The sequence below is a fragment of the Dendropsophus ebraccatus genome, chromosome 3, assembly GCF_027789765.1.
Source record: "Dendropsophus ebraccatus isolate aDenEbr1 chromosome 3, aDenEbr1.pat, whole genome shotgun sequence".
Classification (NCBI taxonomy): Eukaryota; Metazoa; Chordata; class Amphibia; order Anura; family Hylidae; genus Dendropsophus; species Dendropsophus ebraccatus.
The window spans coordinates 194,089,651-194,111,837 of record NC_091456.1 but is presented as its reverse complement, the minus strand read 5'-3'; the positions used below and the strand labels follow the sequence as shown (position 1 = coordinate 194,111,837).

Genomic DNA, 22,187 nt, shown 5'->3' with positions numbered 1-22,187 from the left:
ATGACACAGAGGATGTCATTTGTGGACGTGGATTCCAAGTGGTGTCTGCAATGTCATCATCTTCATAATCTGATACAAACACATCCTCTGCCAAGCTTTCTTCCTCCAGAGCTATGGGGTACCTGCCCTATGGGGTACCTGCCCCAGGCCCCTGCCTAGCTCTCCTCACTGCTCTGGTGCGTCAACCCCTGGAGTCTCAATACTTCAACTGTTTTGGTTTTTTTTTAGAATGTTTTTATTTGTATAATTGCACCAGTGGCGGCTGAAGCACGGAAAATGCCGTGGAGGATGGAGAGGTAACGTATACAGTTTATTATCATGGCAACAACGGCCGTACTTTTGGCACGCTGGAACAATGCCTTACTCTCAATGGGATCCCGCCCGGAGCGTATACACATCGTATACGCTCCGGCCTGGATCCCATACGGGGTCGCGGCTCTGGCCGCTCGCTTCACTGTGCGCTATGGGAAGCTCTGATGCGGGCGCACGCTGATGTGCCCGCATCAGAGCTCTGCGGCCGGAAAGATCATCCAGCTGGTACTTAAGTACCGGCCGAGATGATCCGGCCAGAGACCAGCCGTTCCGTGACCCGGCTGGGGTCATGGAAGGGCCGGTCTCTTAGGTAGTGTGAACATAGCCTAGTTGTGTAACAGGATTGCTTTTAAAAATTTTGCAATGTGGGAGATTCATGAGACTTTTTTACATTTTTAATCATACTGCATTGCACTAAAGTCGCTTTACATTCTACTTTCTCGTATTATCAACAGTAAAACAAGCTAAAAAAAACCAAAAACTGAAATTTTGTGAGTTAAACTCGTTCCAGCATTCTGGTTATTTAAGTTTTTTGCAATAAGATTTTTTGATGTCCAGTTAGAGATGGTTTTTGCGTAAAAACATTCTCCACACGAGAACGGCCGATCCCATAAATTTTCTGATGCTCAAAAGATTTAATTTCAAAGTAAAATTTCACTTTTCACATTTTCCATTTTCTTAACACGAAAATGGCTTCTCCCCGTGTGAGTTCTTTGATGTTCAATAAGAGTTTTTTTAATGCTATAACGTTTCCCACATTCGGAACATGGAAATGGCTTTTCCCCTGTGTGAGTTCTCTGATGTTCAACAAGTGATGATTTACGAGTGAAACATTTCCCACATTCTTGGCATAAAAATGGCTTCTCCCCTGTGTGAGTTTTCTGATGCTCAATGAGTGACGATTTTCGAATAAAACATTTCCTACATTCTGGGCATGAGAATGGTTTCTCGCCTGAGTGAGTATTCTGATGCTGCCTAAGTTGTGACTTTGAAGCAAAGAATTTCCCACAGTCCGAGCATGAAAATGGCTTCTCCCCTGTGTGAGTTCTCTGATGTAGAACAAGATGTGATTTCCAAGTGAAACATTTTCCACATTCTGAACATGAAAACGGCTTCTCCCCAGTGTGAATTCTCTGATGTTCAACAAGTGTTGATTTACGAATAAAACCTTTACCACATCCTGGGCATGTAAACGGCTTCACTCCTGTGTGAATTTTTTGATGCTGAATAAGTTGTGATTTCACACTAAAATATTTCCCACATTCTGGGCATGAAAAAGTCTTAGCTAAGTGATTTTTTTCACGTTTAACACCATTTCTGTGACTTTTATTTTGCTTTACAGCCTGTGATGATGTAAAAGGTAAGGTCTGCTTACATAGATAACTTGTTAGATCTTTGCTGTGAGGGGCTGAGGGTATATTTGGGATAATGGAACATTGTTCGTATGTATCTTGCACCATGTGATTCTCTGCTGTAAAATCTGAAAATATTAGATGTCGCTCTGATCTCCAGGTGGTGTCATCTGCAAAGAATAAAACAAATAGAAGCATGGCCGATTTTTGGCAGACCCCACCCACAAAAACATTCACACTGTATCTAGTCTGTCCCTATATTATATCCTTTATTATTATCTTAGGATAGATATATGTAGGCATGTCACTATCCTTACCTACCAACCCTTCTCCTATGTCACTATCCTTACCTACCAACCCTTCCCGTATGTCACTATCCTTACCTACCAACCCTTCTCCTATGTCACTATCCTTACCTACCAACCCTTCTCCTATGTCACTATCCTTACCTACCAACCCTTCTCCTATGTCACTATCCTTACCTACCAACCCTTCTCCTATGTCACTATCCTTACCTACCAACCCTTCTCCTATGTCACTATCCTTACCTACCAAACTTTCTATGTCACTATCCTTACCCACCAACCCTTCTCCTATGTCACTATCCTTACCTACCAACCCTCCTCCTATGTCATTATCCTTACCTACCAACCCTTCTCCTATGTCACTATCCTTACCTACCAAACCTTCTCCTATGTCGCTATCTTTACCTACCAAAACTTCAACATTTGTGACACAGAGAAATCAATGAGCAATCAATTAATCTGACATGATCGGCCCTCAGTAAAGCCATGCTGCTTTGGATCAATTAAGTTGTTGATTTTTGATGATCAACTGGTCTGTAGTCACCTGCGTCTTCTCTACCACCCTTCTTGTGGATAGTGCAACATCCGCTATTCTCCAGTCATTCTCTGCATTTAATGGTCACTACTCACCTTGGCAGTTACCTATAGGGACGTCCTCCATATACTGCTCATCACCCCAGACGTCTGTCTCTTCCTTTACTATTATGTTTATAGCATCAATATTGTTCCCATCTTCCTCCTGATTCATAAGATGTGAGAGAAATATTGTAAAAGTCATCAGACAGGAGGAGAAGTCAGGAGGGATGTACAGATCATAGGGAACATCTCCATCTACCTGATCCTGATCCTGTGGGAGAAGAGGACGGGGACATCTCTCTGGTGCTGTTCTCTTACTGGATCTGACTGGAGGGAACACATACAGAGACTGAATTCATTCTTTCCATCCAGATAATACAGAGAGGAGGTGTGTATATAGTCCTGTCTATTACCTGCTGATGGGAGGGGCTGCTGATCCTCCAGCATCACATCCTTGTACTGATCCTTGTGTCCTTCTACATACTCCCACTCCTCCATGGAGAAATAGACCGCCACGTCCTGACACCTTATAGGAACCTGACACACACAATGATCACACAGTCATCCCCCCCACCCCTCCAGTGGTGTTACTGTATAATGTCCCAGCATTCCCAGCAGCCACAGTCTCACCTCTCCACTCAGCAGCTCCACCATCTTGTTGGTGACTTCTAGGATCTTCTCTTCCTCCATTTCCTCATGTATCAGGGGCCCCGGGATTGGGCTCAGGGTTCTTCCCCATCCTTCACACCCAGGGGCCCCACAGCGCCCACTAGAGGACTTTTTCACTACTGTGTAATCCTGTGTATGGAGAGACACATTACTATTACTCCATCCATTCCCAGAATCCCTCACCTCTCCAGTCCTATCCATCTGTTATTCCATAGATAAGAATGATGTCATGATGACATCACTCCCAGAATCCCTCACCTCTCCAGTCCTATCCATCTGTTATTCCATAGATAAGAATGATGTCATGATGACATCACTCCCAGAATCCCTCACCTCTCCAGTCTTATCCATCTGTTATCCCATAGATAATAATGATGTCATGATGACATCACTCCCAGAATCCCTCACCTCTCCAGTAAGCCGGAAAAGTATCTCTAGGGTGAGGGTTATTATCCTCTCCGCCATCTGATTCTTGTCTCCTCCCATCTTTCATTGGTCCATCCGTTGGATCTTGGACTTTAGAAACCTGAATGGAAACAAAATAGGCCAATGTAATAAAATATAAATGTTAACAGGGTTTTCTGGCCCCAGAGTAAAAACGAGTATGTTGCCGGGGTTGTTGGTCTATTTTTCATTGCCCCTGTTAGCCAGAATCCTACTCCTCACTGACAAGGGGCAACTACCCCGAAATGGCGTCTGTGGATGGATGCCCGCCTTGGTAAACCCTTGTCATGTCGCAATATTCGCCACAGAGTTAGACTTTGACATAAAAAGGGGCCACCCTGGTATTTCCCTATTTATGTTCCAATACTCGCAACTAGGGAGGGTCTGAACCTACCGAGGTTCGAGTTCGTATGAACCCGAACGCTCGGCAGCAGAGCGGGCGGATCCAGCGGGAGTAACGCCTGGAAAACTGGGATACAGCCTATGGCTATGGCTGTATCCCAGTTTTCTAGGCGGTCCTCCCGCTCCACAGAGCGGGCAGACAGCGGGAATCATTACCGAGGGTTCGGGTTCGTACGAACCCGAACCGAACTCGGTTCGGACCATCCCTACTCGCAGCCGAGTGGGGCTACGTATCAAGGTGGTTTGGGGATCTCCCCATCCCCACTGGGAGTCACCCCCTTGGCAATAGGCTTTCCTCTCCATTTCTTTTGGGGAGTTTTGTTCTATTTTGTGTTTCTGCACTTCTTGGTTTATCAGTTGTACACAGTACTACAGGTTCCAGAATGCAATGCTTTCCCTCAGCTGTTCATCACAGTCCCCCACCCTGCCTATTCCCCGCCCAAAGCTGTTGCAGAACATCTAGGCTGTGTTCACAAATTGCAGTTTCATTGTGTTACTGAATTATTTGCAGTAATTTATGATTTCATTGTGGTCCCACCCGCACAGCACGCTGTATTCTCTACCTGTAACACCACACATCATGCTGTATTCTCTACCTGTAACACCACACAGCACTGTATTCTCTACCTGTAACACCACACAGTACACTGTATTCTCTACCTGTAACACCACACAGCACACTGTATTCTCTACCTGTAACACCACACAGCACGCTGTATTCTCTACCTGTAACACCACACAGCACGCTGTATTCTCTACCTGTAACACCACACAGCACGCTGTATTCTCTACCTGTAACAACACACAGCACGCTGTATTCTCTACCTGTAACACCACACAGCACTGTATTCTCTACCTGTAACACCACACAGCACACTGTATTCTCTACCTGTAACACCACACAGCACGCTGTATTCTCTACCTGTAACACCACACAGTACACTGTATTCTCTACCTGTAACACCACACAGCACCCTGTATTCTCTACCTGTAACACCACACATCATGCTGTATTCTCTACCTGTAACACCACACAGCACTGTATTCTCTACCTGTAACACCACACAGCACCCTGTATTCTCTACCTGTAACACCACACAGCACTGTATTCTCTACCTGTAACACCACACAGCACTGTATTCTCTACCTGTAACACCACACATCACACTGTATTCTCTACCTGTAACACCACACAGCACGCTGTATTCTCTACCTGTAACACCACACAGTACACTGTATTCTCTACCTGTAACACCACACAGCACCCTGTATTCTCTACCTGTAACACCACACATCATGCTGTATTCTCTACCTGTAACACCACACAGCACTGTATTCTCTACCTGTAACACCACACAGCACCCTGTATTCTCTACCTGTAACACCACACAGCACTGTATTCTCTACCTGTAACACCACACAGCACTGTATTCTCTACCTGTAACACCACACAGCACACTGTATTCTCTACCTGTAACACCACACAGCACGCTGTATTCTCTACCTGTAACACCACACAGCACGCTGTATTCTCTACCTGTAACACCACACAGCGTGCTGTATTCTCTGCCTGTAACACCACACAGCACGCTGTATTCTCTACCTGTATCACCACACAGCACACTGTATTCTCTACCTGTAACACCACACAGCACACTGTATTATCTACCTGTAACACCACACAGCACACTGTATCCTCTACCTGTAACACCACACAGCACTGTATTCTCTACCTGTATCACCACACAGCACACTGTATTCTCTACCTGTATCACCACACAGCACACTGTATTCTCTACCTGTAACACCACACAGCACACTGTATTCTCTACCTGTAACACCACACAGCACGCTGTATTCTCTACCTGTAACACCACACAGCACGCTGTATTCTCTACCTGTAACACCACACAGCACGCTGTATTCTCTACCTGTAACACCACACAGCACGCTGTATTCTCTACCTGTAACACCACACAGCACACTGTATTCTCTACCTGTAACACCACACAGCACGCTGTATTCTCTACCTGTATCACCACACAGCACACTGTATTCTCTACCTGTAACACCACACAGCACGCTGTATTCTCTACCTGTAACACCACACAGCACGCTGTATTCTCTACCTGTTACGCTGATATTGGAATAAAGTAAAGAAGTTTTAGATTTTTTTTTCTTTTCATTTCCACTCACATATTATGATCAAGCATCTGTTATCTTTGAAGTTGAGCACCACAAGGCTCTGATCCTCTCTTCCGTTTAGCATCATTTACTTGTGTTACTGCATCATTTTTGTGAATACGCTGCGGTACTGCAATGACACTCCAACATGTGTGAACACAGCGCTTATTTTACTGCAGACTTCACAATCAGTGAAGTTGCAGCAGCTGCTTCTGGCCGGTCAGAGATGGTGAATCACTCAGGGGATTGGGGGATCTAGTCCAGCCTCCTGTGACATCACACCCTGCCCCCTGTCTGCATCATCAGCCTGATCTCAGCAAACACACAAAATGTGAGACAGAGGCATGGAATATTTGTCTCCTAAGGGGAGAGAGCAGAAGGAGCAGGAGACAATGTGGATTGGCACAGAGGCCATTTTTCTTCACTTCCTGGATGTCTATCAGCTCCCAGTGTGGCAGAACCGCTGTCACGCCCGCGGCGGCGTCCCGTGCTCCGGGCCGCCGCCGCAACCTCTCTCTTCCCCATGCAGCCGCCAGGGTCCAGTGACAGATTTAAAGGGCCAGTCCGCCCCTAATTGGTGTATGCACACAATCACTCCCTATAAATCCCAGCATGCCCTGCCCCTCGTGTTGGAGCCTCTACATGCTTCCCATAGCGTTTGGACCAGCTCCCTGTTGTTCCTGACCTCAGTCCCTGTTCCTAGTCCCTGTCCGCTGCTTACCCATTGTTCCTGAGCACTGCCTGCCACTTGCGGTTAAGCCTACAGACTACAGCAACCAAGCCAGGGGCAGCGACCTGGGGGTCGCCTGCCGCAGCAAGTCCATCCCGCCTTGCGGCGGGCTCTGGTGAACACCAGCGGCCCCTTAGACTCCGCTCCCTGGTGCTGTTAATACCATTGCTAGTGACCGTTCAGTGGATCCACGACTACAGGCGTTACAACCGCACAGATACGGTAATACAATGTATAGACACATATATGTAACTTTTAATGTACTTTTAATAGAAAACAAGTTTTTCTTATCCGGAGTTCCCCTTTAACAATAGCACACAATGGATAATACGGCCAGGGGCCGTACTATCCATTGTGCGCACACATTATGTTGTGCAGACATGTCAGATTTTTGTGTGTGGCTGGTGTTCCATAGAAACAAATGCAGCTGGTCACTGTCAACGGACATTGCTGCAATCTTAGAAGGCAAGGAGGAAAAAAAAATAAATGATTCCAATCCATAATCAGCAAAATTAGAAAACCCCTTTAAAATTTAATACTGCCAAGTCCTGAAGGAGTTAATGTTAATAATGGCCTCCGTTAATTATTCCCACATCTATATCATAAAAATCAAAGTCTGTCTGTCTGTCTGTCTGTCTGTCCTTCTGTCTGTCTGTCTGTCTGTCTGTCCTCTATAGACTTCCAAACGCCTGAACCGTTTGACCCCAAATTTGGCCCACAGATACATTGGGTGCCCGGGAAGGTTATTGCGAAGGTCCCGCCCCCGCCAGATGTACAGGAGGGGAGGGGGAGGGGAAAGAGAGGCGCCCTATAGAGAGGAATGGGAAAATCTCCTCACTGCAAACACAGGTGATATAATTAGCTGCAGCAGACACGGCAGTTGGAGCCTTAGCAACCAATAGGATTACTGCTTTCATTTTCACAGGGAGCAATGGTTGCTAGGGAAGCTGCCTCACCACATCCACAGTAATAACTGGTAGACCCCCTACTCCATCTATACAGTACATGTATACAGGACCCCCTACTCCATCCATACAGTACATGTATACAGGACCCCCTACTCCATCTATACAGTACATGTATACAGGACCCCCTACTCCATCTATACAGTACATGTATATACAGGACCCCCTACTCCATCTATACAGTACATGTATATACAGGACCCCCTACTCCATCTATACAGTACATGTATATACAGGACCCCCTACTCCATCTATACAGTACATGTATATACAGGACCCCCTACTCCATCTATACAGTACATGTATATACAGGACCCCCTACTCCATCTACACAGTACATGTATATACAGGACCCCCTACTCCATCTATATAGTACATGTATATACAGGACCCCCTACTCCATCTATACAGTACATGTATATACAGGACCCCCTACTCCATCTATACAGTACATGTATATACAGGACCCCCTACTCCATCTATACAGTACATGTATATACAGGACCTCCTACTCCATCTATACAGTACATGTATATACAGGACCCCCTACTCCATCTATACAGTACATGTATATACAGGACCCCCTACTCCATCTATACAGTACATGTATATACAGGACCCCCTACTCCATCTATACAGTACATGTATATACAGGACCCCCTGCTCCATCTATACAGTACATGTATATACAGGACCTCCTACTCCATCTATACAGTACATGTATATACAGGACCCCCTACTCCATCTATACAGTACATGTATATACAGGACCCCCTACTCCATCTATACAGTACATGTATATACAGGACCCCCTACTACATCTATACAGTACATGTATATACAGGACCCCCTACTACATCTATACAGTACATGTATATACAGGACCCCCTACTCAATCTATACAGTACATGTATATACAGGGCACAACAGGTATACCAAACTGTGACTGGGTAACACTGCTACACCAGACCTGACCAATACCGCCATACTGTGCTGGACAACACTGTCATACCAGACCTGACCAATACCGCCATACTGTGACTAGATAACACCTCCATACCAGACCTGACCAATACCGCCATACTGTGACTGGGTAACACCGCCACACCAGACCTGACCAATACCGCCATACTGTGACTGGATAACACTGCCACGCCAGACCTGACCAATACCGCCATACTGTGACTGGATAACACTACCATACCAGACCTGACCAATACCGCCATACTGTGACTGGATAACACTGTCATATAAGACCTGACCAATACCGCCATACTGTGAATGGATAACACCGCCACACCAGACCTGAACAATACCGCTATACTGTGCTGGATAACACTGTCATACCAGACCTGACCAATACCGCCATACTGTGACTGGATAACACTGCCATACCAGACCTGACCAATACCGCCATACTGTGACTGGATAACACCCCCATACCAGACATGACCAATACCGACACACTGTGACTGAATAACACTGCCATACGGGTAAATACAACCCTGCAGGTATACAGGACACTACAGGTATACAGGACCCCAAAACTATACACTACAAGTGCACGGGACCTCCACAAAACTATATACTACAGGTATACAGGACCCCAAACTTTACACTACAGGTACACAGGACCCCAAAACTATATACTACAGGTATACAGGACCTCCAGCAACTATATACTTCAGGTATACAGGACCTCCACCAACTATATACTACAGGTATAAAGGACCCCAAACTATACACTACAGGTATACAGGACCCCAAAACTATACACTACAGGTATACAGGAACTCCACCAACTATATACTACAGGTATATAGGACCCCAAACTATACACTACAGGTATAGAGGACCTCAAAACCATACACTACAGGTATACAGGACCTACACCAACTCTATAATACAGGTATACAGCACCTTCACCAACTCTATACTACAAGTATACAGGACCCCAAATATACTACAGGTATACAGGAACTCCACCAGCTATATACTACAGGTATATAGGACCCCAAACTATACACTACAGGTATACAGGACCTCCACCAACTCTATACTATAGTTATACAGGACCCTCAAACTATTTACTACAGGTATACAGAACCCCCGAACTATATACTACAGGTATACAAGACCTCCACCAATTATACACTACAGGTATCCAGGACCCTCAAACTATAAACTACAGGTATACAAGACCTCCACCAACTATACATTACAGGTATACAGCACCAACTATATACTACAGGTATACAGGACCCCCAAACTATACAGTACAGGTATACAGGACCCCCAAACTATACAGTACAGGTATACAGGACCTTCACCAACTGTACACTGCAGGTATACAAGACCTCCCTCAATTATACACTATAGGTATACAGCCCCCCCAACTATGCACTACAGATATGCGAGACCCCTAAAAACTATACATTGTGGGTATACAGAACCCCTCCAACTATGCACTACAGGTATACACTAATTCCACTGATTAACTCAGATGAAACAATACCTTTAGCTTGGCCTCCTGGGCACATTAGAACAAATCTAATTAACACACTGACACTTTATACCCGGGCAGCGCCGGGTACATTTTCTAATATATATATATATATACTGTACCTTCACCTGCAGAGCTGTACAGGAGCCGTGTGCTTCCAGGACCTGCCATGATGTCACAGTCATGTGATCAGTCACATGGAGGAGGAGGAGTCACATGATCAGGAGCTGCTGCTCAGTGTATGCAGGACTCTGCTGTGCTGGATGAGCTGAAGTGATGTGTGTGCAGCAGAGCTGTGTGTGTGTGATGTGTGTGGAGCAAAGCTGTGTATGTGTGTGTTATATATGCCTGCAGCAGAGCCCTGTGTGTAATGTACATGTAGCTGAGCTGTATGTGTGTGTAATGTACATGTAGCTGAGCTGTATGTGTAATGTACATGTAGCTGAGCTATATATGTGTAATGTACATGTAGCTGAGCTGTATATGTGTAATGTACATGTAGCTGAGCTGTATATATGTGTAATGTACATGTAGCTGAGCTGTATGTATGTGTGTGATGTGTATGTAGCTGAGCTGTATATGTGTAATGTACATGTAGCTGAGCTGTATATGTGTGTAATGTACATGTAGCTGAGCTGTATGTGTGTAATGTACATGTAGCTGAGCTGTATGTGTGTAATGTACATGTAGCTGAGCTGTATATATGTAATGTACATGTAGCTGAGCTGTATATATGTGTAATGTACATGTAGCTGAGCTGTATATATGTGTAATGTACATGTAGCTGAGCTGTATATGTGTAATGTACATGTAGCTGAGCTGTATATATGTGTAATGTACATGTAGCTGAGCTGTATATATGTGTAATGTACATGTAGCTGAGCTGTATATATGTGTAATGTACATGTAGCTGAGCTGTATATATGTGTAATGTACATGTAGCTGAGCTGTATATGTGTAATGTACATGTAGCTGAGCTGTATATATGTGTGTAATGTACATGTAGCTGAGCTGTATATGTGTAATGTACATGTAGCTGAGCTGTATATATGTGTGTAATGTACATGTAGCTGAGCTGTATGTGTGTAATGTACATGTAGCTGAGCTGTATGTGTGTAATGTACATGTAGCTGAGCTATATATGTGTAATGTACATGTAGCTGAGCTGTATATGTGTAATGTACATGTAGCTGAGCTGTATATGTGTAATGTACATGTAGCTGAGCTGTATGTGTGTAATGTACATGTAGCTGAGCTGTATATGTGTGTAATGTACATGTAGCTGAGCTGTATATGTGTAATGTACATGTAGCTGAGCTGTATATATGTGTAATATACATGTAGCTGAGCTGTATATGTGTAATGTACATGTAGCTGAGCTGTATATATGTGTAATGTACATGTAGCTGAGCTGTATATGTGTGTAATGTACATGTAGCTGAGCTGTATGTGTGTAATGTACATGTAGCTGAGCTGTATATATGTGTAATATACATGTAGCTGAGCTGTATATGTGTAATGTACATGTAGCTGAGCTGTATATATGTGTGTAATGTACATGTAGTTGAGCTGTATGTGTGTAATGTACATGTAGCTGAGCTGTATATGTGTAATGTACATGTAGCTGAGCTGTATATGTGTGTAATGTACATGTAGCTGAGCTGTATATGTGTAATGTACATGTAGCTGAGCTGTATGTGTGTAATATACATGTAGCTGAGCTGTATGTGTGTAATGTACATGTAGCTGAGCTGTATATGTGTGTAATGTACATGTAGCTGAGCTGTATATGTGTGTAATGTACATGTAGCTGAGCTGTATGTGTGTAATGTACATGTAGCTGAGCTGTATATATGTGTAATGTACATGTAGCTGAGCTGTATATGTGTAATGTACATGTAGCTGAGCTGTATATGTGTGTAATGTACTTGTAGCTGAGCTGTATATGTGTAATGTACATGTAGCTGAGCTGTATATGTGTAATGTACATGTAGCTGAGCTGTATATGTGTAATGTACATGTAGCTGAGCTGTATATGTGTAATGTACATGTAGCTGAGCTGTATATGTGTGTAATGTACATGTAGCTGAGCTGTATGTGTGTAATTTACATGTAGCTGAGCTGTATATGTGTAATGTACATGTAGCTGAGCTGTATATGTGTGTAATGTACATGTAGCTGAGCTGTATATATGTGTGTAATGTACATGTAGCTGAGCTGTATATGTGTGTAATGTACATGTAGCTGAGCTGTATATCTGTGTAATGTACATGTAGCTGAGCTGTATGTGTGTAATGTACATGTAGCTGAGCTGTATATATGTGTAATGTACATGTAGCTGAGCTGTATATGTGTAATGTACATGTAGCTGAGCTGTATGTGTGTAATGTACATGTACCTGAGCTGTATATATGTGTAATGTACATGTAGCTGAGCTGTATATGTGTAATGTACATGTAGCTGAGCTGTATGTGTGTAATGTACATGTAGCTGAGCTGTATGTGTACACAGTAGGGCTGGGTTCACACTATGTATATTTCAGGCTGTATTTGGTCCTCATGTCAGGTCCTCATAGCAACCAAAACCAGGAGTGGATTGAAAACCCAGAAAGGATCTGTTCACACAATGTTGAAATTGAGTGGATGGCCGCCATATAACGGTAAATAACTTCCATTATTTCAATATAACAGCCGTTGTTTTAAAATAACAGCAAATATTTGCCATTAAATGACGGCCATCCACTCAATTACAACATTATGTGAACATAGCCTTTCTGTGTTTTCAATCCACTCCTGGTTTTGGTTGCTATACAGCCTCAAACATACAGCCTCAAATATACGTAGTGTGAACCCAGCCTAGAGCTGTATATGTGTAATGTACAGTGGGGAAAACAAGTATTTAGTCAGTCACCAATAGTGCAAGTTCCACCACTTAAGAAGACGAGAGGCGTCTGTAAGTGACACCATATGGAGACCTCAACTATGAGAGACAAAATGAGAAAACAAATCCAGAAAATCACATTGTCTGATTTTGTAAGAATTTATTTGCAAATTATGGTGGAAAATAAGTATTTGGTCAGAAACATAATTTCATCTCAATACTTTGTTCTATTTCCTTTGTTGGCAATGACAGAGGTCAGACGTTTTCTGTAAGTTCTCACAAGGTTGGCACACACTGTTGTTGCTATGTTGGCCCAGTCCTCCATGCAGATCTCCTCTAGAGCAGTGATGTTTTGGAGCTGTCACTTGGCAACACGGACTTTCAACTGCCTCCAAAGGTTTTCTATAGGGTTGAGATCTGGAGACTGGCTAGGCCACTCCAGGACCTTGAAATGCTTCTTATGAAGCCGCTCCTTCCTTGCCCTGGCGGTGTGCTTTGGATCATTGTCATGTTGAAAGACCCAGCCACGTTTCATCTTCAATGCCCTTGCTGATGGAAGGAGGTTTGCACTCGTCATCTCCCGATACATGGCCCCATTCATTCTTTCATGTACCTGGATCAGTCGTCCTGGCCCCTTTGCAGAGAAACAGCCCCAAAGCATGATGTACTGCTTTACAGTAGGTAGGGTGTTTGATGGATGCAACTCAGTATTGTTTTTCCTCCAAACACGACAAGTTGTGTTTCTACCAAACAGTTCCACTTTGGTTTCATCAGACCATAGGACATTCTCCCAATACTCTTCTGGATCCTCCAAATGCTCTCTAGCAAACTTCAGACGGGCCCGGACATGTACTGGTTTAAGCAGTGGGACACGCCTGGCACTGCAGGATCTGAGTCCCTGGCACTGGCGTAGTGTCTTAGGGCCCTATTCCACCGGACGATTATCGTTTGCATAATCGTTAATGATTAACGATCTCAAAAGACCGCTATTGCAATAGACCTGAAAACGTTCACTCATTTCCATGGAACCATAATCGTTACTTATGATCGTAATTGCGATAGTTTTTTTCTTCGCTATTTATTCGCTATTGCGTTCGTATCTATTGCGAACGACCGAACAATGTCTTATTCAATGTGAACGATTTGCGAACTTTTTGCGAACGAGCAACGATAAAAATAGGTCCAGGTCTTATAAAGCGATCAACGATTTCTCTTTCGGTCGTTAATCGTTAATTGCATTTCAACCGAACGATTATCGTTTAGATTCGAACGATTTAACGATAATCTGAACGATAATCGTCCGGTGGAATAGGGCCCTTACTGATGGTAGGCTTTGTTACATTGGTCCCAGCTCTCTGCAGTTCATTCACTAGGTCCCCCCACTAGGTTCTGGGATTTTTGCTCACCGTTCTTGTGATCATTTTGACCCCACAGGGTGAGATTTTGCGTGGAGCCCCAGATCAAGGGAGATTATCAGTGGTCTTGTATGTCTTCCATTTTCTAATTATTGCTCCCACAGTTGATTTCTTCACTCCAAGCTGCTTGCCTATTGCAGATTCAGTCTTCCCAGCCAGGTGCAGGGCTACAATTTTGTTTCTGGTGTCCTTTGACAGCTCTTTGGTCTTCACCATAGTGGAGTTTGAAGTCTGACTGTTTGAGGGTTTGCACAGGTGTCTTTTTATACTGATAACAAGTTTAAACAGGTGCCATTACTACAGGTAATGAGTGGAGGAAAGAGGAGACTCTTAAGGGTGCCTTCACACCTACCGGATCCACAGCGGATCTCACTTCTGCGGATTCGAAGCGAGAACCGCTGCAGATCCGGTATCAATTCACCCCTATGATAGCACATATTCGCAGTGGGATTAAAATCCCGCTGTGAATATGTGCTTTAACTCCCTGGTGCCCGTAGCCCCGCCGTCGCATCCCCCATCCCCGGCGGCACATCCCCCCCATCCCGGCCACATCCCCCCATCAGCCCATCTCCGACCCGCCGCGAGCATACATTACCTGCTCGGCGGCACGGCTGCAGTGAGGCTCCTGGCTCCGGTCCTGCTCAGCTGAGCGGGATCGGAGCCGGCAGCCTCACTGCAGCCGCGCAGGTACTGTATGCCCGCCGCCGGGGATGGGGGATGCGACGGCGGGGCTGCAGGCACCAGGGAGTTAAAGCACATATTCACAGCGGGATGTTAATCCCGCTGCGATTATGTGCTATCATAGGGGTGAATTGATACCGGATCCGCAGCGGTTCTCTCTTCGAATCCGCAGAAGTGAGATCCGCTGTGGATCCGGTAGGTGTGAATGCACCCTAAAGAAGAAATTACAGGTCTGTGAGAGCCAGAAATCTTGATTGTTTGTAAGTGACCAAATACTTATTTTCCACCATAATTTGCAAATAAATTCTTACAAAATCAGACAAGGTGATTTTCGGGATTTGTTTTCTCATTTTGTCTCCCATAGTTGAGGTCTACCGATGGTGTCAATTACAGACGCCTCTCATCTTTTTAAGTGGGAGCACTATTGGTGACTGACTAAATACTTTTTTTCCCCACTGTACATGTAGCAGTTTTTTCTTCTTGGTATATAAAAAGCCATATCTCTTTCACTTTTCCATCTGCAGACCTACATAGGGTCACCTGTTAGAGTATAAATCGAATTTTATTTAACAATCCTCCCAATGATAACAGTATATTCTTCAAAATTAAAAAGAAAAATAATGTTCTAAATTATTATGCACATTAACGTTTCAAAAATGTTATAGGTTTTAAGGAACTGAAAATGGTCATCTGTTGAATTTGCAGCATCAGGAGGTCACACTCACTGAAGTCAAAAGCTTCCTAACCCTTCTGTGATATCGCCTTCACAATTGTTGCATCCATTGATCTTGTGAGTTTTTGGAGAGTTTCCCAGCGCTGCTGTTCTGATGTGACCTGCCTCCCACCCTCATAGATCTTTTGCTTGATGATACTCCAAAGGTTTTCTATAGGGTTGATTTCAGGGGAAGATGGCGGCCACGTCATGAGTTTCTCTCCTTTTATGCCCATAGTAGCCAATGACTCGGAGGGATTCCCAGCAGCATGAGATGGGGCATTGTCCTGCATGGAGATGATTTTGCTCCAGAAGGCACGGTTCTTCTTTTTGTACCATGGAAGAAAGTGGGCAGTCAGAAACTATATACTTTGCCGAGGTCATATTCACACCTTCTGGAATCCTAATGGAGCCTACCAGCTCTATCCCAATGATTTTGGCCCAAAACATGACTCCACAACCTCCTTTCTGACGTTGGAGCCTTGTTGGGACATGGTGACCATCCACTACTCCATCCATCTGGACCATCCAGGGTTACACGACACTCATCAGTAAACAAGACTGTTTAAAAATGAATCTTCATGTATGTGTGGGCCCACCACAGCCATTTTTGCTGGTGAGCACGGGTTAGGGGTGGCCGAGTAGTAGGTTTATGCACCACAGCAAGTCTTTGAAGGATCCTAGACCTTGAGGTTTGCAGGACTCCAGAGGCACCAGCAGCTTCCATGGTTTGTAGCATTCTAGCAGCTGCTTCCTTAATCCGATAAATTTACCTGGCAGAAGTATTCCTCATTCTGCCTTTATCTGCACAAACCCGTCTGTGCTCTCAATGAGCTACAAATCTCTTCACACTGTGATGATCACGCTTACGTTTTCGTGAAATATCTAATGTTTTCATACCTTGTCCAAGGCATTGTTCTATTTGACGCTTTTCGGCAGCAGAGAGATCCTTGTTTCTTTCCCACGTTACTTGAAACCGGTGGCCTGCTTAATAATGTGGAACATCCTTCTTAAGTAGTTAACGATTTATCGTTCGTTTTTGCACAATAACAATCGAATTCGAACGATAATCGTACGTGTAAATGCAGCGAACGATCAAACAACGAGCGAGAAAACGTTCATTGTGATCTTTCAACATGTTCTCAAATTATCATTGGTCGTTCGGAGAAAATTCGCAGATCGTTCTGTGTAAACATTCTTTTAAAGATTTCACCTATGTGTGAGATAGGCTTAAGCGATCGCAAAACGATTGCATAACGATTTTTCCGTACGATGTATCGTTCCGTCTAAACGCTGATCGTTCTAAAAAAAAACATTGTTCATTCAAAATAGTTAATCGTGCGATCGGGCGCATTATCGCTTTGTGTAAAAGTACCATAAGAGCCCATACCATAATGCTGCGTTTACACGGAACGATTATCGTGCGAATTTGCACGATAACAATCGAATTTGAACAATAATCGTACGTGTAAACCATGCGAACGATCAAGCGACGAGCGATAAATCATTCATTTTGATCTTTCAACAAGTTCTCAAATCCTCGTTGATCGTTCGCAAAAATTTGCAGATCGTTCCATGTACACAGTTAGTTGTTCATTGATTTTACCTATGTGCATGATAGGCTTAAGCGATCGCAAAACGAATTTTCTGTACGATATATCGTTCCATCTAAACACTGATCGTTATTTAAAAAAAAAAATTGTTACTTCGAAATCGTTACTCGTATGATCGGGCGAATTATCGCTCCGTGTAAACGTAGCATGAGACACAATACCATCCATGAGTTTCATTGAAAAACTAAAAATGTCATCTTTATGTCACTTAAAGGCAATTTGCATACTAATTTGGAACATGGTCTCCATACAGGTAGAGAAATGATCACTCTTCTCTGATTTGCTTCATAGTCCGAACCTGAGAGAAACAAATCGTTTGTAAGCTTGTTCTCTATTGTCAGCTAAGTGTTGTCTCCGAGGCCTAAAGTGTCACTGTTTTTTTTTTTTTTTTTATCCTGAAATCAATAGTCCAGGCGATTTAAAAAAACTGCTCAGTATCAGGAAATCTCGACTCTTTTACATCAGTCGTTCCCTATGTAATCTATGGAGAGAGGGGAGGGGGGGAGGAGGGAGATTAGTCGCCAGCAGAGAACAAAGGATTACACAGCGGGAACTGTTAGAAAGCCGGTATTCAGAGGTCAGAGAGGTCAGTGCTGACTTCAGAGAAGATAGGCCGGTGGTACTTCCGGTTCCGGCGCGGGCATGTGAGCATCGGAGCACAGGAGCTCCCGCACCCGCCGCCCCGTACCGCAATAACCGTCCCGACGGGACGACCGACCGGCAGCCATTCACCCTCCAAATGGACAAGTTCGTCCAAAAGGGCACCCCTCGGCAGCTGTCTGCAGCAGGCAGGCAGGTTGACATGCCGCGCGCTGCAGCTAACATGGCGCCCGGCGATCCTGCACAGGACCTGTCAGCCTCACAGGTACCAGCCACACAGCTCTCCCCACCTAACAGCAGCGCTGACAGTGTCTCTCTCTCCCAAAATGGAGGGCTGTCCCAATTTACCCAGGACATGCTCCCCGTCTCCCAGGCAGGGACCTTTGACCATAAGCAGCTGGCCTTAGAGGTGGCAAGGTTAATGGCCCCAGAGATACAGAGGACAGTGTAGACTGCCATTAAGGCCACTTTACATCACCTCTAATCTGAAGTGACTGATCATGCAGCCCGCATAACTGAGCTGGAAAAGAGAGTCTCTACACTGGAGGATGAAAATAAAGGTGTAACTGACCGACTACTTGTCCTAGAGAGTGAAATGGCTAAGACCGGAGATAAAATGGAGGACTTAGAGAACAGGTCCCGCCGGAACAACCTTAGGCTAGTGGGGGTCAGCGAGAAAGTGACTCCAACGGAGCTCCAGCGCTTCTGCGAGCGTGATTTACCCAAAGCGCTGGGTCTTCAACATCCATGCAGAGTGGAGCGGGCGCATAGGCTGGGGGCTCCTCCTGATCAAAGGCAAGCTGCGCAGAGGCCATCTGATAACAACGCACGCAGACCGAGGCAAGTGATCTTCAAGCTACTGGACTTCAATGATAAAACTGGGCTGGTACGTGCCTTTCGCAAACGTCGCGACCCACTCACATTTCACCGCATGCGTATTCTCCTGTTTGAGGATTTCTCTGTGGAGGTCACCAAACGCCGGAGAGCGTTAAGCGCCATTTGCTCACATCTCTACAAAACCAACAAGAGGTTCCAGCTGCAGTACCCGGCCACGCTAAGGGTCTTCCACAATGATGGCTCTACCTCAACCTATGCGTCCCCAGAGGAAGCAAGCTCAGCCTTGAACATTGATGTCTCCTCGCCAAGTTCTTCTCAGCGGCATGACTGCCACCGCTCCTCCTCTCCCATGGAAGCACGGGCCTCCTCACCGGCCGGGGGCAGACCTGGTCGCTCCAAGACCCGCTTGGATCGCAAGAAGCGTAGGCGATCCTTGGCTCGTCGCTCTGATAATGAGCGGTCACCATCACCGGACTGAGCGTCTCCTGCGTAATGTATGGTTTCTTTATTCATGGTTCAGTTCTCACTCCCACCTCAACTATTCCAGTTTGTGGAGTTACTACACCTTATGCAGCTATTATAGTTCCTGTTTAAAAATGTGTTCTTTTGGCCCAAACAGGCAGGATCGTATTAGCACTGCCCTATATCACAGGATGTGACTTTGCAGAGCCGGGCATGTCCACTATTGCATATCCTGTTGGGCGGGTAATTTACAACATCATATTTGACTAATTCTGTCTATCCATGACTGCCTACTGTTCGCTTACAAGGGGGATGGCAGGTTGGCTCTCCTGTGTCGCATGTCTGAAAAAAGGAAGGCCTCCGCCCTATTGTAAAGTGTTATATTTTTACCACTCTTGACACTTTACCAGGGATTGTTGTTCAACCCAATTCTCTCTCTGAATAGTTTTCTGATGCTTTTATTGAAATGTATGTTACTGGTTATAGTTTATACTGCTAGCAAATTCCTCGTAACCCAAATGGTACCGGTTGCACTTATCATTACCGTATCTTATGTAGCTGTATTGTCTCCAGGGGATGTGCTCAGCCTGTTGTTCTTCAGCTATGCCCACTACACATTTATAGGCCCACTACGATCACCAGGCAATGGCTGACTCTATCACTATTGTGACCTGGAATGTCAAGGGTCTGCGTTCGCCGCAGAAGAGGGTCAAGATACTCCGGCATTTAAAACGCCTGAAACCCGATATAGTACTCTTGCAAGAGACTCACCTAACCACTGATTATTTTAGGCTGCAAAAGCAATGGGTTGGGCACATCTTCGGATCCTCAGCAGTTGAGGGCAAAGCCGGGGTTGTTACACTTATCAACAGATCCTTCTCCTTCGCATTACTATCCCACTTCTGCGACCAGGAGTGGAGACTGTCTCACTTAGTGTTGGAACACAATGGGGAGTCATACAGTATATATAATGCTTACGCTCCCAATGGAGACAACAAAGCCTTTTTTGACGGGTTAATAGCCAAAATTCAGTCTGACGGTTGTGGGGGGGCGACCTAAACACTACACTAGACTGGACAGTGGATAGACGTAACACACGTAATTTAGCCACGGCACCACGTCTAGAGACAGAATCCTATCACGAGTCTTATCCTCCACTGACCTGCGGGATTGTTGGCGTCTGTTACATCCGGACGACCGCGATTACACACACTATTCACATGCTCACTCTACATGGTCGCGAATAGATTACCTGCTATCTAGTCCACAAATTTGTGACAGATTGACTTCGGTGGAGATCAAAGATCTGGTCATCTCTGACCATGCGCCAGTTGCCATCACATTCCACACCTCGGCCCCAAAAGCCAATTACTTTAAATGGCAGTTCCCCACTTACCTATATACAGACGAGACAGTCCAGGAGCTTCTTAGAGGATGGTGGTTAGAGTTTGCCTCAGACAACGCCACTTATAGAGGGGACTTACCCATTTACTGGGAGACAGCGAAGGCCGTTCTCCGGGGCAAGCTACTGGCCTATCATTCTTCGATGAAAAAGAAGGTCCATCAAGAATACATTAAAGCTAGTGCACAGCTTCGTGAAGCCTACTCTCACTTTGTGAGATCCCCACCCCACATGCTAAACTCCAATGGCAAAACGCGCGCTCAGTGTTTGAGCTTTGGATAGATAGGAGGGAGCGCATGTATCGTACCCATTTTGATACCGACCTGTTCAGGCAGGGCAACAAAGCTGGGAGGATGCTAGCTAGGCTGGCCAAGGGCAGGTTTCCTCCCTCACATATTTTAGCACTTAAGGACCCAGCTGGTCAAGTGCAAAAACAACCCTTGCTGATTAACTCTTTGTTAAGGGACTACTATGCAAATCTCTACAAAACCACTTTGGTAGATGATTCATTAGGGCCCCATTATCTGGACAGCCTAACCCTCCCTTCCTTATCACAGGAACAAAGGGACGTGTTGAATGCAGATGTTGCGGAGGAGGAAGTGACGGCCGCCATTAAGGCGTTGCACAACGGCAAATCCCCGGGTCCGGATGGTTACCCAGGGGAGTTTTATAAAATTCTCACGACACAGGTCTCTCTGGTATTGGCAGATTACTTCACTGGCATACTACACACAGGTGATATCCCGGCCTCAGCTAAGCTGGCGCACATCAAAGTCCTCCCAAAGCCCGGGAAGGATCCCCTAGATCCAGGGTCGTATAGACCCATATCCCTTATAAATCAGGATATCAAACTCATATCTAAAATCCTGGCTGACAGGCTGGCTTGCCTGCTTCTGGAATTGGTGGGAGACCATCAGGTGGGCTTTGTGAGGACCAGATCTGCAGTAACCAACATCCGCAAGGTTATCATGGTACTAGATCGCGTCCGACATCGACCTCAGCCAGGGGAGCACCCAGCTATCCTAACATTGGATGCGGAAAAAGCATTTTATAACGTGCGATGGGACTGGCTGGGGTCGGTGTTGGACAAATTTGGTGTCACAGGGGCGTTTCGTACCTTCCTGAGTGGTTTGTACACGGATC

At 45.1% G+C, this 22,187-nt stretch overlaps 2 protein-coding genes across 2 annotated transcripts in view; both read right to left on the bottom strand.

The window, feature by feature from the left end:
* The window catches only part of LOC138786650 (zinc finger protein 585A-like), a 214,893-nt gene that overhangs the window by 66,494 nt on the left and 126,212 nt on the right, over nucleotides 1-22,187 (bottom strand). The gene's annotated exons all lie outside the window — the stretch shown is intronic.
* The window catches only part of LOC138787611 (zinc finger protein 850-like), a 61,606-nt gene that overhangs the window by 14,795 nt on the left and 24,624 nt on the right, over nucleotides 1-22,187 (bottom strand). The window contains exons 9-11 of the mRNA XM_069964952.1: nucleotides 2,805-2,897; nucleotides 2,600-2,708; nucleotides 1,043-1,834 (exon numbers count right to left, since the gene is read on the bottom strand). Coding sequence (XP_069821053.1) covers nucleotides 1,043-1,834; nucleotides 2,600-2,708; nucleotides 2,805-2,897 — 994 coding nt within the window. The remainder of the gene's footprint in view (nucleotides 1-1,042; nucleotides 1,835-2,599; nucleotides 2,709-2,804; nucleotides 2,898-22,187) is intronic.